This window comes from Juglans microcarpa x Juglans regia, chromosome 2S (genome assembly GCF_004785595.1).
Source record: "Juglans microcarpa x Juglans regia isolate MS1-56 chromosome 2S, Jm3101_v1.0, whole genome shotgun sequence".
NCBI classification, from domain to species: Eukaryota; Viridiplantae; Streptophyta; class Magnoliopsida; order Fagales; family Juglandaceae; genus Juglans; species Juglans microcarpa x Juglans regia.
Genome location: NC_054597.1, coordinates 29,053,382 through 29,072,198, shown reverse-complemented (window position 1 = coordinate 29,072,198; position 18,817 = coordinate 29,053,382). Strand labels below are relative to the sequence as shown.

The window sequence follows — 18,817 nt, the reverse complement described above, 5'->3', positions numbered from 1 at the left end:
TGTACATTCCATGCATACTTCTCAAAAAACTAACAACAAAGCTGTGCATGATTTCTATAAATTATATATATATGCAAATATACAGCCATGCATGTTGCGAGCTTTTCACATTTACACCATGACCCCTCTATTGATCTATCCTCCCATCATTGACTTCCTCTTACCCTTTTATATTTTCTTCTTCCTAGCTTATTTCCTTGGCTTTTTCTACTTTATTTTTGTAGATTTGGTTCTTTCCAACTATAACATGCCATCATGGACCATATATAGATTCATCCTCTTCAAGAATTGTTCTTCTATATTATGAATTGCTTTTGCAGCAACTTCATTTGGCATGTGACCGCGGCCAAATGATTTTCCTATGACATCTAAGCCAATTATGAACCAACTTCCTAACAACCTTGCATCCGAAGACAGCAGATCAAGAGAACCACCAACTAAGTGATTACTACATAACTTCCGTACTCTACTCATTGTATCCCTAGAAATCCTGTGTAATCTCCTATTTTAGGCATGTGTAATACACTTGTTCTTTATTTCTTTCTTTTACATGTAAAATCAACCTTGTATCTTCTCTATATATGCAATACAAGGTCTTTCTCTATTCTCATCGTGAAGCAGAATTCTCAAACTCTCTTTTTTTAATGTAGTATCAGAGCAGAAGTTATGAGTTCAAATCCTGACTCTACACTCTACTCTATTGAGTTAAATATTTCACATGTTGGCCACCCATTGAGGGGGAGTCTAGTCCACGCATGAGATGGAGTGTTAAGATATAAAATAAATAATAAAATCTACCTCTTCTCATTAGGTTAACCTTTTGGGACAAGTAGTGATTTTCACATGGAACCTTATGGTGATTGTCAGAGAGATTTTTTTTTTTTAAATTTTATGGCCACCCATTCTTCTTCCCTTTCCTCTACCCCATCCACAACCACTATTGCTTATCCCTACCCTGTCAATCAGAACGTTACCAACTTCGTTTCTCTCAATGTCACAACTACTAACTTCCTTTTATGAAAGACTCAGATGCTGACATCCTAAAGAGCTATTAACCATGTCACCATAAATGGTTTCTTGATACTGCAGCTATTAACCATGTCACAAAAAATCCAGGTAATCTTCAAGATCTTCAAATCTATCATGGATCTGATGGCCTTGTGGTAGGTGATGGCACCACTCTTCCCATCACTCACACTAGTAAAGCTTCTATTGGCTCCCATAATCATCTCAATGATGTATTTGTTGTCCCTTCAATCATTAAGGACTTGCTTTCTATTAAAAAATTTACCACTAACTATCCTCTCATGATTGCATTTGATGGTGATGGTTTTGTGATTAAGGACAAAGTGATGCAACACATTCTAGCTAAGGGGCATAGACGTGGTTGCTTATATGCCTTTGACGGAGCACCATCAACTTGCTTCTCTTCTCGGTTTCACAAGGTTGACCCTTATTACTGGCACTCTCGTCTTGGCCACCCTCATTAGCAAGTTTTGGATTTCCTGCACTCAAATAATAAGATTTCTTTAATGTGTCACAACCTATTGTTTCTTCTATATGTGTTAGTTGTCAATTAGGCCAGTCATGTAGGCTAATTTTTTGTCAAAAGATAATAAAACAGTAGCTCCCTTCCAAAAGGTTCACCGTGATGTATGGGGACCAGCCCTTGTGAATTCTAGAGAAAAATCTTGCTTTTACGCTATTTTTGTTAATGAGTTCACTAACTTCATGTGGTCTTTTCTGATGTACTGCAAGTCTGACTTACTTGATTGCTTTGAAGTTTTCTACAAACACGTCAAGTGTCAGTTTGCTACTAAGATTCAGATTTTCAAAGCAATGAAGGTGGGGAATTCTCTTCCGCTTCCTTCATCAACTATCTTCATTCACACGAGATTCATCATCAATCAGCTTGCCCAAAGAACCCAGAACAGAATGGCAAAGCTGAATGAAAACACCGCAATATCACTAAACTTGGACTCATCATGATGTTCCATGCCCATCTTCCAGCTCTTTTTTGGGTAGATTGCTTCTCCACTACTGTGTTCCTTATCAATTGTTTGCCTTCCAAGGCCTTGGAAATGGAGTCTCATTTTTTCGCCTTTATGGTCGTTATCCAGACTACACCAGTCTTAGAGTTTTGGGCTCTCTTGTTGGTTCCCTTTTCTTGGTTATTATCGTGCTCACATGCTAGAGCCTAAGTCACTGCCCTGTGTTTTCATAAGGTAACATCAAACACAAAGGGTACAAATGTATGTACCCCCCCCCCCCCAATTTGCAAAGTTTACCTCTCTTGGCACATGGTTTTCAATGAGTCTGTGCTCATTTACTCATCTCCTGCACATCTCTATGGCCATGACACAGTTACTGGTGAGCTCTCATCATTTCTGGATTGGGAGTCTTCCTCTCCTTCCACAAGCACAAACTCCTCACCTGTGCCTGCCATTCCACTCTTTGCTCATGGCCCTCCCTTGATGGAACCTATGGATCCTCAACTCACCATGTCTGCTCCAACTTCTCCTGCACTTGGATCTTCAGCTTCAACTGTGCCATTTGATCAACCTACGACTCCAGACTATGTTGTCTCATCTACAACACCTGCTACTCCAGGTCCTACTCCACGACATAATATGCTCACTCCTGCTCAAGTTGGGATCTGCAAACCAACCCCGAAATACATTCTTCATGTTGTTTGCCTTGATATTCCTACTGTGCCTCGGTCTATCACTGTTGCCCAAAAACATCCCGGATGGCTTGTCGCCATGCATGAAGAGCTAGATGCTCTTGCAAAAAATAACATCTGGTCTCTTGTACCCCATCAACCACGCATGAATGTTGTACGTTGTAAGTGGGTTTACAAGGTGAAGCTCCAACCTAAAGGTACCATGGAATGCCTTAAGACCCGCTTATTCGCCAAGGGCTTTCATCAAGTGAATGACCTTGATTTTAATGAAACTTTTTCCTCTGTTATTAAACTAGCCAGCATCTGACTTGTTCTTACTATTGTTGTGGTTAAAGGATGGGAAATCCACCAACTTGAAGTACATAATGCATTCCTACAAAGCTTCCTCACCACCTCTGTCTACATGCAACAACCACCTGGTTTCATCGATCCAAACCACCCATCCCATGTTTGCAAACTAAGTCGTGCACTTTATGGGTTAAAACAGGCACCTCGTGCATGATTGGATCGACTAAGCACCTACCTTCTTCAACTTGGTTTGTGTTGCAACAACTCTGATCCGAGCCTCTTCATCAATCACTCCAACCATGGACTTCTTGTTTTGCTTCTACATGTCAATGACATGGTGGTCATAGGTGATAGTCCCTCTCAGATTCAACGGCTCATTTCACAACTTGCAGCAAAGTTCTCTCTTAAGGATCTGGGCTTCCTTCACCATTTTCTTGGCATCGAAGTCCATTGATCTCCTCACGGCCTCTTGCTCTCTCAAACCCATTATGCCTGTGAACTCTTAGATCGAGCTTCCATGGGTGAATGTAAACCCGTTGCCACTTCCATGCCTTCCAAGGGCCGAGCTACACAATTTACTGAACTCTATGCCGATCCCACTCACTATCCTAGTCTCGTTGGTGGTTTGTAGTACCTTACCTTCATTAGGCCAGATATCTCCTACAACGTCAATTTCGTATGACAATTCATGCATGCACCCACTGTTGCTCACTTTTAGCTTGTCAAACGTATCATACAATATGCCCATGGGACCATTTCAATTGTCCTTCGTATCCTAGCATCCATCCTCGACTTATATGCTTTTTCAGATGCACCCCCTCACCCGTCGCTCCACTACTGACTTCTACACCTTCCTTGGTGCTAATTGCATCTCATGGAATGCCAAAAATCAATCCACAGTTGCTTGCTCAAGTGCTGAAGCTGAGTATCGCTCCATGGCATCCACTGCTTCTAAACTCATGTGGCTCACATTCCTCCTTCAAGACTTCGCATCCCTCTTCCTCATCAACCTGTGCTTCACTGTGACAAAGTTAGTGCCTTGAACCTATCTGTTATCCATGTCTTCCATGCACGATCGAAGCACATTGCCCTTATTCTCACTATGTAAGTGAGCAAGTTGCTCTTGGAACCCTTGAAACCAGATTTGTTCCTTCTCAACTTCAACATGCCGACCTCTTCACAAAGTCACTTGCTAAGCTTCTCTTTCGCCAACTATGCACCAAACTTGGCCTCTGTGTTAATTCTTGGCTCAGTTTAAAGGGGGATGACAGCCTTGCATCCGAAGATAGCAGATCAAGAGAACCACCAACTACATGATTACTGCATAACTTCCATACTCTGCTCATTATATCCCTAGAAATCCTCTGTAATCTCCTATTTTAGGCATGTACATGACACTCTTTCTTTTACATGTAAATTCAACCTTGTATCTTCTCTACATATGCAATACAAGATCTCTCTCTATTCTCATCATCGTGAGACAAAATTCTCAAACTCTCCTTTTTCTATACTTCCAAGATAAGTCTTCTCACATTTTCTCTATTTTTTGCTAATGTCCAACAACAATCTAATGTTGAAATGCACAATTCATAAGAACTTCAATTCAGTGTCTATTTGCATGGTCCCAACTCATCGTGGCAATGTTATCTCGGCCTGCATGTACATTCATTTCTCAACATTCATGCCTGAAGTAGTTGTCTTGGACTTGAAGCTCATTATGAAAAGCTCTTACTTAGGGCAAGTTTGACAATTAATTGTATTAACTTTCAGTATATTACTAATATAATATTTGCATAGAAAATCATTCTTTACTTTAATGCCTAAATTGAGTACAAGTATGTGCCTAAGCTAAGCAAGGCTATTTTCATGCTGGTAGCTTACCCTATTAGTTTTATTTTCTTCTTTCTTAATTCCCTCGCTCTCTCTACTTTATTTTGTACATCTCATTCTTTTTAACTATTAGTAGCCATCACGTTCCCTAGATTTATCATCTTCTAGAACTGCTCTTCCATATCTACGGTTTTTGCATCAACTTCAGTTGGGGCGTGAGGGTCAGATCGATGACTCTCGTGCCGCCTTAGCCTGTAAATGAACTTTCAAAATTAAGTCTTCTCACATTTTATCATTTTTTTTTTTTAATGCTAGTTCTCAAGAATAACATATTGTCGAAATGCACAATTGACATGAATTGCAATTTTAATATCTCTTTGTATGATCCCAACTCATGGTGGCAACATTGTTTCCTAAACATTCATTTTCCATTAATGATAGAAGTATTTGTACGTCTTGGACTTTCAGTTCATTAAGAAAAACTCTTAATAATTAGAACAAATTTGACACAAAAACTTTATCTACAGTCAATTTTACGTATTCATTACACACTCTATTAATGTGATTGGTTACAATATTTTTTTTAATATAAAATAATTGTTTTGGCTAGTCACACAGTAGAGTGCATAAAAAGTATGCAAAAATCACTAAATGTAGCAGAACTCTTAGTTGTATTTATTCTTAGTATATTACTAATGTAATATTTGCGCAGCTAGATCTTCATTGCTTTAGATGCCTAAATTGAGTACTATTAAATATTTGCCTAAGCTAAGTAGTGCTATTTTCAAGATAGTTAGCTTACACTATTTTATTTTCTTAGCTCTCTAAATTATTTATAAATGAGGATCCTTTCAACTATTACTGGCCATCACGCAACCTTGATTCATTCCCTTTAAGATTACGTTTAGATGTTGAGTTGATCTAAATAATTTATGAATAGTAGTGAAAAAGTAATAAACAGTAATTAAAAAAAAAAGTAATTTGTGAACTGCTTGCCAAACACAGCCTAAGAATTGCCCTTCCATATCTACTGTTGCAGCTAGCAACTTCATTTACACAACTCTCCCGTGCAACCTCAGCCTTCAAACCAATTTTGAAGACACATCTTCTAAAAGTTTCTCTAATTGTGGCTAATTCCCAACAACAATCTATTGTTGCAATGCATAATTGACATGATTTATAATTTCTTTTTCTTTTTTAGGCCGACTTATATTTTCAGGATCTCTGTGTAGTCCCAACTCGTTGTGACAACATTATCTTAATTTATGCCGAAATAACTTGCCTTTGGACTTTTAGCTCATAAAGAAAAACTCTAAATTAGGGCAAATTTGACAATTAAGTGTATTAACTCTCATTTATTACTAATATGATATTTGCATAGCTAGATCTTCTTTACTTTAGATGCCTAAATTGAGTTCAAGTAGGTGCCTAAATTAATTTTCATGCTTTAGCTTAATTACCCTATTTTATTTTCTACTTTCTTATTTCCTTGACTTTCTCTACTTTATTTATTACTAGCCATTCGGCTATGTTTGCATGTTGAGTTGAGTTGATTTTTTTTATAAATAGCAGTAAGTTGAGATGGTGGAGTGAGTTTTGTGGAGTCCACCTAAAATGAATTTAAATATGTTTGGATGTTAAGATAAGTTTAGATGTATTTACTGAAAGTTAAAAAATATTGTGGGTCTCGCGTGTAAATAAGTGTTGAATTGAGAAAAGTTATAGGTCTCACGTATAAATAGGTTTTGAGTTAAGATGAATTTAATAATTTGAGAGTTGAGTGTTTGAATGTTAGATTCAGCTTAAAATTAGACTAAATTAAATTGATCTCAGTTAAATCTAATAATCAAACGGAGCCGTTAGTCCATGAGGGTTGTTTGACTCCCTTGTGCTGCCTTAGCAAACCAATTTCTTGGATAAATCTTCTCATCTCTCCTCTATTTTTTGCTCCCCAGCGACAATCGATTAAAGCAATGCTCAATTGACGTGAATTACAATTTCAATATCTCCTCCGACTTGTCGTGGCAACATGCCACATGGTAGCTTGTACATTCCTTTCCCATTCATGCAAAACGCACTTGTCTTAGAAAACCTCTAAATTAGGGCAAATTTGAAAATTAATTGTATTAACTCTCATATATTATTAATATAAAATTACATAACTAAATCTTTTTTCCTCAACCGAAAAGTCTGAAAATTCAGGATTCGAATTCCCTAGTATTTTTGTCCAAATTTTAGAATCTAAAATAGGATAGAGATAGATACATAAAATCGTATAATATTTGTTTAGTATTTAATATTGATTGAAAAATTTACACAATGATAAATACTGTATAAATCCTATTTTATATCTATTTCTCTTCCACTTTAAAATCGAGCAAGAACTTTAGATTTTGTTTGCTTTCACAGATGAGATGAAATAAATTTAGATTAAAATTAAAAATTAAATAAAATATTATTAAATTTTTTTTTAATATTATATTTATTTTAAAATTTGAAAAAGTTAAATTATTTATTTTATTTTGTGTGAAAATTTAAAAAAATTGTAATAATTAAATGGGATAAGTTGTGAAAACAATCTAAGGACTAAGTGCATGTCTATTTCTTGCTGGTGGCGCAATAAGGATATTCAAGGCCAATACATTTCATTAAAAGGAGGTTTTGGTCTGGCAGAGTGCACGGGAGTTTTGTCTAGGATTCTTGCAGTGATATTGCATTAGCTTAGCCATCGCTGTTACTAACATCATTCTAGCATCTTCATGATTCCAAGATTCACAACCAAACCACATGTTTAATTCCACATCCATCACGTAGGCATAATCTACAGACACGAGTAATGATATTAAGCATAATGATCCAAAATCAACAACAAAAAGTAGCAACAAACATCTTTATTTTTGCTCCCATCACATTCTACTTTAGACCCAACCTAAGCGAGCAGAAAGAGAGTTCGGGGCTAAAGGGAGCATATCCTGAAAAAGGATATTCAAAGTGCCTTGAGGATATCATCGGCACTGGAGACCGTGAATTCACCCCCAGATTCAATGTTTGCAACCTTCACTTTGAGATTGTCGACCAAGAGAGCAAACCTCCTAGAACGAGTGCCAAGTCCTTTCTCTGCAAGGTCAAGCTCAAGCCCAAGAGCATGAGTGTATTTTGCCGAGCCATCAGCAAGGAACTTGACATGCTTGTTCTCAGGGTAAGTTTTGGCCCACGCCTTCATCACGAAGGGGTCATTGACTGCAAATGTGAAACATTAACAGAAAGTCAAATATCCAATTTTGAAAGAAAATTGAGTTTGTCCAGCCTCTACATATTTTGAGAGTCAACAAAATTATCCAATGCAACATATTCCCTCACACCTTGAAACCATCAGCGATTTTGCTTAATCCCTCGGAAAAAGGGAATAAGATGCATACAAAACTTGTTTTGCTTCAGTCACCGAGATTTAAAATCATTTCAGAAGTCTTACATTTTAGCGAAAAAAGGACAAGAAAAGGTTTTGTTAATACCAGTATGATTTCAAGAACTTTGAGATCAAATTTTAGAGGTGTACATGCTCAACTTCTACTCTTTCCAAACACTGTCATGGGAATTAAAGTGCAAAATGGATTTCAAATTTCATTCAACAACTAGATCACGTATGAATCTATGTCCTATGTCCTAAAAGGAAGAAAAAAGTCACAGGAAATTATCACAAAATCAATCAAGATATACATATATGAAATTGCTTGCATAATAGTAGTAATATCGTCTCAAATCAGTCTAATATTTGGAGATGTTCCAGTTACAAGGGAAGTATTTATTGACATATCCCTTCCACAAATCAAGCTTGGTCTTCCACAATAACATAGCACTTCCACAAATCCTTCCACAAATCAAGCATCCACTGATTCTTTGTATCTATTTATATCACCATTTTATCAATGTAAATCAAGTGTAATAGAAATATCATTCTTTCAATTTTTAACATGGCATCAGAGCAAACCGGTCCCTCTACCTCAGGTTCCCGTGGCCTCTTTCTCAAACCCTCCTTCCTCCCCATACCTCCTCCATGACCCATGCACTTAACGCCAAAAACAAAATCGCTTTTGTTGATGACACTCTTACTCCACCCGAACCCACCTCTATCGATTATACCCAATGGAACCAAACAAAAGATATGGTTCATACTTGGCTCCTTAATTCCATCAGCCCCTCCATAGCCAACTCCCTTGAATTTCATACCGATCCCCAAGAAGAGTGGCTTGATCTTCAATCACGTTTTTGTCATGGCAACAATGCTAGAATTTAGCATCTCAAGCATGAGTTATCCTCCTTGCAGCAACACAATCACGTCCAAGTTTGTCTTCCACATCACTTCAACAAATCCTTCCACAAATCAAGCAAGTTTGTCTTCCACAATAACATATCCATAAATCCTTCCACAAATCAAGCATCCACTAATTCTTTGCATCTATTTATATCACCATTTTATCAAAGTAAATCAAGTGTAATAAAAATATCATTCTCTCAATTCTTAACAGTGTTGATATGACAGTTATTGTCTGACAAAAACTTTGTTTCGATTGGCAGCCAGGTGTTCAAGAATAAACTCCCGACTAATCCCAGGGGTTTAGAAGCTCCTTAGCAAGGAGGAACCCACAAATGCACCTTGGTAATTCAAGAGGAAATTTTCCCACTTCAATGGCCCTTAGAAATTGTTTGCACCCAAGGATTCGAAACCTTAGACTTGGATGGAGCATACCACTAAGAACAAGACTCTTACCACTTGAGCAAACCCTAGGAGTTTATTATCTCATAAAAATCACTGAAAACAAGACAAGAGATGGTCTAGCCTCAAGGGGAATCAAGCAGTCACACACTTATGAATATCCGAGAAGTGATATAAATACAATCAATTCACAACTATTTCATATTTCCATAATAAAATAATATATTTTTTATCCAAACACATCAAAGTCAAGAAAATTTAAAAAAATTAAAAATTAGGTAGCTGTGCAAGAGTTGTGTAATAGGAGGGCCTTTATCATTTTTATATCCCAAGGAAATGCTAAACTTGTACCATACTTGTTACTTGGTGTTAACGAAAGAAACTTAAACCAAGAGCTGGAGAGGCTCATAAAATTATGTAAGATTTATTTCTTCAAGACATGATAAGAATTTGAAGGGACTTTATATCGGGTAGATCAATTAAGATTAACAAATCCTGGAAGAATACACGTCCTAGTCCGCTTAAATAATGATCTCAATCAATACGAACTTTAGGAAACACAAATGGAAGCATCTCCTCAGTCTTCGACATGAAGTTGGAAGCCACAAAAATGGGTGTGTCCCCATGGCAAATAGCAACAAACAACGTATGGAATTATGGTTTCCACTGTCAACCTTCCTTCCAACATTCGTTTAGAAATTCAAGTCAAAACACCTACCGAAATTTACAAAACCTATTTACGTTTCGACTCAATTGTCCACAAGAAAAATAGAATATAAACATCGGATTTGGGAACATATTTAGACTTAGATTAGAGATTATGAATAATACCACTAATTAAGAGAATATCTTCAACGCCCTTTGATTTCAGCTCTTCTGCTTTTTCAACGAACCCCGGCACATGCTTCAAGCTGTGTAACGCCCACAGACAAAAGCAATCAACTTTAAATATTGATTAAAGCAATATTTATCACCACTCATTTTTATCAACTATCTTATTTTTATGAAACAGTTCATAACTATACCAATTCAGCAGCAATTTCATGTGAGTTCATCATCATACTATATTGGGCCAACAAAATAAATCTAGTGCTATTGATTCCAGTTCATGGTAGTTTTTTTTCCTTAATTCTTGATAGCCAGTTGACATGTTAACCTAAAACAAGTTTTTGAAAAACTGAAAATGAGAATGATCACCTGCAAGTGGTGGTGAAGGCACCGGGGACACCGAATAGGATGACCTTCTTACCAGCGGCGAGGGAGTGTACGGAGACCGATTGGAGGTTGTCCTCGTCGTCAAAGTAGGAGACCGTACCATCCGGTAACGCATCGCCGACGGAGATAGGAGCCATAGCGGTTAACGATCGACAGTGGTGGGGACAACCGATGGGGAGAAATCAGACACTGATAGAGAGCGGTGCGGTGTCGAACTGGTGCGGTAGCCGCATATATAGAAGAGACATAGGCCGATCGGTTTATTAGCTGGATTTGATGAAAACCTTGGAGTCCGGTGGTGTCCGGCTCGTTGCTTATTAAATCGTGCCACGCGTGCAGTAGGTTAAAAGTTCGCCACGTGAAAGTACGGAATTACCCTCCATTGTGCCAACTAATCTCACGTAGAGTATTGTATGTAAAAAGAATAATAGTGCGTTTAGATGTTGAAATGAGTTGAGTTGAATTGAGATGATAAAATATTATTAGAATATTATTTTTTAATATTATTATCATTTTGAAATTTAAAAAAGTTGAATTGTTTATTATATTTTGTATTGAAATTTGAAAAAGTTGTAATGATAAGTTGAGATGAGTTAAGAAGAGTTGAAGATCTAAACAAAGCCTAAATCTTTACATCCTCCAAACACTCCATATTTTTTTTTAATTTTTATTATTTTTTTCTTTTATCAAATATTTATTATATGAATAATAAATAAAAAATTTGAAATAATTTAAAAAGATTAAACTCAAAAAAAAAAATTAAAAAAATATTAAAAAATTTTAAAATTTAAAAAAAATGTGGAGTGTGGTAGAGGTTGTGTAGCAAAACTCTTTAAATATAAAATTTTTAAAATAATTATAATTATAACTTTTTCAAATTAGTTATTACAACTTTTCTAAACTTTCAAATAAAAAATAAAAAATAATTCAACTTTTTTAAATTCTTAAATAAAATAATATTTTAAAACTATATTTTAAAAATATTTTAATTTTATAATATTTTTTGTTGAACTTTTTTTTCTCTCATTTTTCAAAGGGAAAAGCTTTCAGCCAGATGGGTTTAAAATCTTTTTTCACACCAGCCAATTGTAGCGCGACACGTAAGCCATCCAAGAAAAGAGAAGCTGCATCTCAAAACACCCGATCCCCTCTTCTATTTCCTTTCTCCACACGTAAACCTCTCCCCCTCCCTTCCGTTTTCTCCCTCTCACTACATCAAACCTACACCTGCACCAACGTTCTCTTCATTCTCTCCCTCTCCCTTCCTCTCCCACAGAAACGCTACCAACCCAGACGTTCTCTCCCTCTCTCTTCCTCAAGCCAACCAACCCAGACGTGACGCCAGTTCTCTCCCTCTCCCTTCCTCAAGCTGACGGAAGCCCCACAATACAGAGTTTTTATGGTGCTTGTCATTGATTTTTCGTGGGCTTTGGCAGTGTATGTTTATTGCTTTGACAAGGTCCATATAGGAGAGAATGGTTTGCTTTAATAAATCAACCATTTTTTTTTTGATAAGTCATTGATCCAGCTATTAAGTCATTGGTCATTGGTCATCTTTCATTATTCCGGCTATTAAGTTCTTCATTTTGTCAAGCGGCTATTAATTTTCATTAGTTCCCAGTAGAGTTCTTGTTAAGTTTGCGTTTCTACAATTTTTTTTTAAAGTCAAATTTAGTGAAAGTGACATCAAACAGATGGTATTATTGCTCATATAGAGAGCCGCCCATTCTTTTACTTCTAAGCAATAAATAAGCATGTGAACACCAAATTGTCTTTATATGTGTTATAGTTGGTGAAAGTTCTTTTCTTTGATTGTTTATTGAGATATCGTTGTCGTGTAAATGATATCAGGTTGCATGAATGATGAGTACATCAAAAGATCATGTTGAGATTTTAGATAGTTCTAATTCTAGCGCCAATGAAGTTGAGATGATTGAAGAGGATGGTGAGGTTGAACTCGATATGAACATGTCCAAGGAAGGCCATACAACGTCATTTTCATATGTGGAGCTGTATGTGGGGTTAGAGTTTGACGATGTAGAGAATGCACTTAATTGCTATAAAGCCTTCTCTAAACGAACTGATTTTAGCATTCGAACAAATCATACGTAGTTGTCAGGCATAGACAAATTATTAATTTGTGTAGAGTATGTGTGTTCGAAAGAAGAATTCTGTCGGTATAATCTAAAACTTAAAGAGAGAGCAAGACCCGAGGCTCCTGAAACAAAGTGTGGTTGTAAGGTAATGATACAATAAAGAAGAATGGAGACAAATGGATTGTGTACAAGTTTGTACTTCAACATAATCATGAGCTGATGACACCTAGAAGTATAAGTTTGCTCCGTGGACAAAAAAATTTGATAGACACGTTAAATGAGTCGGGAATACCAACACAGAAAATAATGTTCGTGTTGAGCAAGGAGCAAGGTGGTGATTATATATTTGTCGCATTCCTAAGGACATTCATAATTATTTGGGCAATCGAAAGAAACAAGTTCTCGAAGAGGGAGACGTACAAAAGTTATATAAGTATTTTTTTGGAAAGTGAATGTAATAATCCAAGTTTTGTATATTCGATCCAAGTTGATGCAGATGGTCGATGAAAAATTACTTTTGGGCAGATGGTAGATTAAGAGATACATATCAATATTTTGGAAATGTCGTTACGTTTAACGCTACATACCTAATAAATTGCTACAAGATGCCCTTTGTTCCATTCATTGGAGTTAACCATCATCATCAATATGTGATGTTTGGATTTGCATTATTGATAAATGAGACAGCCAATTCTTACACATGGTTATTGAAAACATGGCTAGAAGCGATGCTTGGTCGTGCTTCCTCTACAATCATAATTGATTATGACACTTCAATGGCTAAGGCCATCGTGAAGATATTGTCCAATAAAACTCACAAATTAAGCTTATGGCATATCCTACAAAAAGTCCCTAAACATCTAGCTCATGTTTATAACAGATATCCATAATTTAAATATGATTTTAACCACTATATTCATCACATGGTCACAATTGAGGAGTTTGAGTTGGAGTGGACTGAAATGTTAGTGAAGTACAAGTTGGAAGAAAACAGTTGGTTGCAAACTATTTATGTCAAGAGAGAAAAATGGGTGCCCGCTTACTTGAGATCTACATTTTGCCCTGGAATGTCCACAACTCAATGAAGTGAGAGTATGAACAAGTTTTGTAAAGACTATGTTCGTTCAAGTACGATGGTAAGTGATTTCGTCCATCAATATGATAAAGTTTTGAATGTCCGTTATCTAAGTGAGAAAGATGATGTTAAGACAAAAACATTGAGGCCAATTATGAAAACTTTTTACAGTATTGAAAAGGAAGTGGCCAAGCTCTATATAAGAAATCTTTTTTTTTTTTTTTAATCTTTTAAGAAGAGTTACCTAGTAGCCAACGGTTCAAGGCACACAAAACACACGAGGAAGATGGAAGGGAAATTTATTTGGTGGTCATTCCTGGGAGAGAAAAGCCTGCATATGAAGTAACACTTGAGAACGATAAAAATGTTGTGTCTTGCACATGTCTTAAGTTTGAATTTATTGGCTTTCTATACTGGCACATCCTACAAGTTTTGATAAGAAAAAATATTTTGAATCATGTACTGCAATCATGTGTTAGAGAGGTAGACGATCAATGCAAAGAATTGCATGGTACATGGGATATGTGTCGATGAGAGGCCATTAGAGACAATCTCACCTGCATTTGATAAGAAATATCGTTTGATGAGACAATTTTATATAGTTTATGAGACAAGGTTACTATCTATTAAGAAATATGAGTATGTTTCACAGGGAGTAGAGACTATTCATCAAGTGCTTCTCTTGATGAGTGATGATGATGATGATGCAATAAATAACACGGAGGGAAGTGCGGTCCAGAGCCAAATAGTCTCAAACTTTTCATTGCAAGATCATCCAATCATTGTTTCTATATGAAGACTCAACATTATGACAAAAGAATCCAAAGGAAAATATGCCAACAAAGAAGCGACGATGCAACATTTGTAAATAAGAAGTGTATGTTAAAACTAAACGTTCATCACATAGGTACTTGCAATGATTTAATTATGTTTCTAATTATATCGCATGTTTCTTGTGTAGAGCTTTTTACTTGATGAAATATATTTTTTTTATAGTGGTATGGGTGAACCAAGTTCAACTACATTACCACCAAACCCGGCAACTATGTCCACAACATTTGATATGTATGAATGCTAATCTTATCTTATTTATTTTATATTTAAATGTTTAATTTGGTCATTTATTGTCATCTCATAATTGAAAATTTATCTTGGTTTGTAGGACTATGCAATTTCCAACAATATCACAAGATGAAGAGTATGGAACATCGTAGAATTTTCACTTTTTAGATGGAGCATTGTAGACAATATTTTGTTGACATTCAATATTTTTTGTAGCTATATGTTGGCTACATGTAGCCATAATATTTTTTTGTAGCCATATGTTGGTTGTAAGTTGGCTGTATGTAACCATGATATTTTTTGGGCATCTTGGAATTTTCACTTTTCAGAAGCAGCTTATAATTAATTATTGGGCATCTTGAAATTTTTTTTGTTCCATTCACTTTTGTAGCCGTGACACTTTTGTGGTTGACTGTAATTTATTTGCCTCTTGTTACATTTAAATATGTTTTTATGATCCACAGGTGGGATCAAAACGAAAGAGGGAGAATGATCCTGATGAGATCTCTAGAGGTGCTGCACGAGCTCACCGATTTTTGAAAGAGTTCTCTGATCTCCCATGAGACAAAATGAATTTCAAGGAGGTCCTCCAACAAGTTAAGGAATTGAAGGATGGCTTACAGAAGGATGCACTAAATTGTCAGTGGCTCCAACAATTCTTCTATATGTCCTTAAAATGGATGTAGGGTTGGGTTTTTAGGGTATCTGTGATTCTGTATAGATCAATGTTGTAAATAACATGCCTTCAAAATGGATTTTGGCTTTGGTTAAGGCAGAATGCCCTCAACCCCGCGTTTGTGGTTGGCAATTCCCATCTGATTTGTTGGTATTTAATTTTCTTCCTAATTTGCAAGCTAGCCGCAACATTCCAATGGACTCCATATAACAATAATACTTAATATTTGAATCACAAAAAATGCACTCCATTCAACAAATAATATTCATAAAAAAACAATATAAATACAGCTTGCTCCGATAAGCCAAGTACATCTTAATGTAACATTAAATGATTTACAGAGCATGAAGGCTCATTAAATTTCAAACTAAGAAATAACGCAATAAATACAATCCAAGATGCAATCAAAGCACATTTGTATTTCTTCTTCATCGATTGAAATTTCATGTGTTCAATTCTTGCACGTTCAGATACTATCCTTTCATTTCTTCAGTGTGCTAATTTCAAGGTTCGTTTACAACAATCTGGTAGTTCCATTTCAAGATCAATCCATTCAAAAAAACTACACTGTTTTTTATCCTTATAATTTGGACAATTGAAAAACCGTCGACCAAAACTTCTTGGATTGCCTGATGTCCGCATTTTGGAGGGAATGCCGCAATAACATAACGATCTTTTTCTCGAGATTCTTTCATCTCCTACCCTCATAGACCGTAAACTAAATATGGTGTCTCCTCCACTAATTTCCATATTGCTGCAAAAATAATTCGATCCATTAATTTATAAGCTACTTATTATATATTCAATCCATTAATTTATAACCAACCAAATGGTAAAACATACTATACTCTGCAGTGTCTAGGTAAACCCCAAAACAAAGGTATCGATAGATAGATAAATATTAAATAACATATTATTTTGAGGGGAGCTGTTAAGCATACTATACTCAACAACACAACAAAAACAACAAGCAAAAGAGACCGCAAAGACGAGTATCAGAGATTTTTTACTTGCCGAACCATAAGAGGAAATTGCAATAATCCTAAAAACGAAATTTAGTGTTTGAGAATAGTTCAAACGCTTTTTTACTTTCTTCAATCTATAAGCAACCAAAGCATTGAGGTGGAAAAAAATGACTCCATCAACCTCAGCAAATCACATCCAAAATCTAATCTATCAAATTCAAATACGATTATAGTCCCCAATGAGATCTTTTTACCAAACCAGGATAAGTAAATACTCACACCAAACTCCTTTCTCATCTCCAAGATCCATGTAATGCCCCGACCCCAAGGGTCCAGAAAGTTAACTTATATAACCTGATAATCAACTCCAACAATACTAATATATTTCCAAATCCAAGAATATATACTTCCAAAACTTCAAATCAAACGTAAATACTTCAAATTAATAAATCATACATACTCACATATCAAATCCTCAATACAACAACCCAAATAAAATATCAACTTTTCTTCATGCCTTAAATAACCAACTAGAATAAAATAAAATTGACATAAGTCTCCATAAACCGTCTAAATCCATTGAAATCAACTTAATAAATAAATAACATCCAAATGTAGCACTAATACCGTGAGATACCTAATAACTATTCACAGCTAATCTTATCCACAAACTCTAATACTGATCCTCAGCTGAACCATCAATATCATTTAAAAATATTATGAAGATTAAGGGGTGAATTATCAACAAGTCAGCAAGCAGAGAGCATATACTAGCATGTAAACATGAGCATTTATAAAGTTCGATATGCAAAACAACACATTTACGATCAGAATGCAAAAACAACATATTTACTTTCAAAATACACAAACAAAACTTGGTACAAAATATTAGAGCGAAATTTTCAGAACAACAAAACAGACTTGTTCCAAAAAAAAAAATCATTTAGCATATCCAAACTGAAACAATATACTCATATCATCTTATAGCATCATGTCGGGACAAATACCATGTTTAACCCCCAGTGGTAGAATTATAAATCACCATTATACCCGTGGCTGAGCCGTATACCATGTTTCACCCCGTGGTAGGGTTATAAACCACCATTATACCCGTGGTTGGGCCTTAAACAAAAACAGAACGGAACATTATCGAAATCATATCACATTCAGATATAGAATCAGAACTTCATGCCAAGATTTTCAGATGACACATCATATTAAAACAAAATACTGAATAGCTTCAAATCATTTCACATGTTCGAAATAGACAGAATCAAAATATTTTCAGTTATTCATAACAAAAACTTTTAGATTTTCATATTCGCTCTTTTGCATAGTTCAGAAATAAAAACGCACAAAATTAGCTAATGTCTACACCAGTCATGATAGAAAATGCATTCTCTTATATAGAATTTATGCATATGCAGAATAAACATCTGAGGTCGTTTTCAGATTTCTTTTAAAAAACAAACATGCTTATTTCAAACGCAACTTCATTTCATTTCTTATGCAAAACTAATATATGAACCCCGCTTACCTGACTTCCGTGTATTATCAATGCCTTGAGTTGGAACTCTAGTAGTAATACCACCTAAACAAAACATATACCCAACATTTAATAAACCAATCTAGAAAGCTATTATTTATTGTGTAATAATCCAAAACAGTCCCTTTTAACACAATAACTAACATAAAAATTAAACCCGAATAGTCCCCTCCTCAAACCATTAGCATTTAGACCCCAACACAGCCACTAAAATCCCCACGCAGTAGCTAATACAACTCCTACATCTCATCTCTTGGTGACATGCATTTAATCAAAAGAAAACAGCCAACAACAAAAATTTCCACTCCACCCTTGATCACTGCTATTCCCCATCCGCCAAGTAATTAAAAATTCCACACTACCACCATATCAACAACACTTTATCCATATTTCAAAATCCAACTATATAATATCCAAATACTACCAAAAGCTTCTGAAGAGACTTACCTAAAAGAGTCACAAAAGCTTCGAACCACCTCGAATCAAAGCAACCCACTGAAGTCTACACCCAAAATTCACAGAAATCTCTAGTGAAGAAGATAATGGTCTGCACAAAGAAGGATTGAGGGTTTAAGTGTGTGCACGGCAAGCCAAGATAGAGTGGATGTGTGCGAAAAACAAATCGAAGAAAATAAAGTAAAAGAGGGTCTGTGTGTGCAAAAGCAGA

General features: G+C 35.7%; 1 protein-coding gene across 1 annotated transcript; it reads right to left on the bottom strand.

Annotated features, from left to right (window-relative positions):
• Nucleotides 1-7,572: 7,572 nt before the first annotated feature.
• On the bottom strand, nt 7,573-11,011 carry LOC121252012 (peroxiredoxin-2). The gene is made up of 3 exons (XM_041151459.1): nt 10,713-11,011; nt 10,347-10,426; nt 7,573-8,041 (listed from the first exon to the last, which is right to left on the bottom strand). Exons 1-3 carry the CDS (start codon nt 10,865-10,867, stop codon nt 7,788-7,790), a joined length of 489 nt encoding a protein of 162 aa, XP_041007393.1. The 5' UTR covers nt 10,868-11,011; the 3' UTR covers nt 7,573-7,787.
• Nucleotides 11,012-18,817: the final 7,806 nt, after the last annotated feature.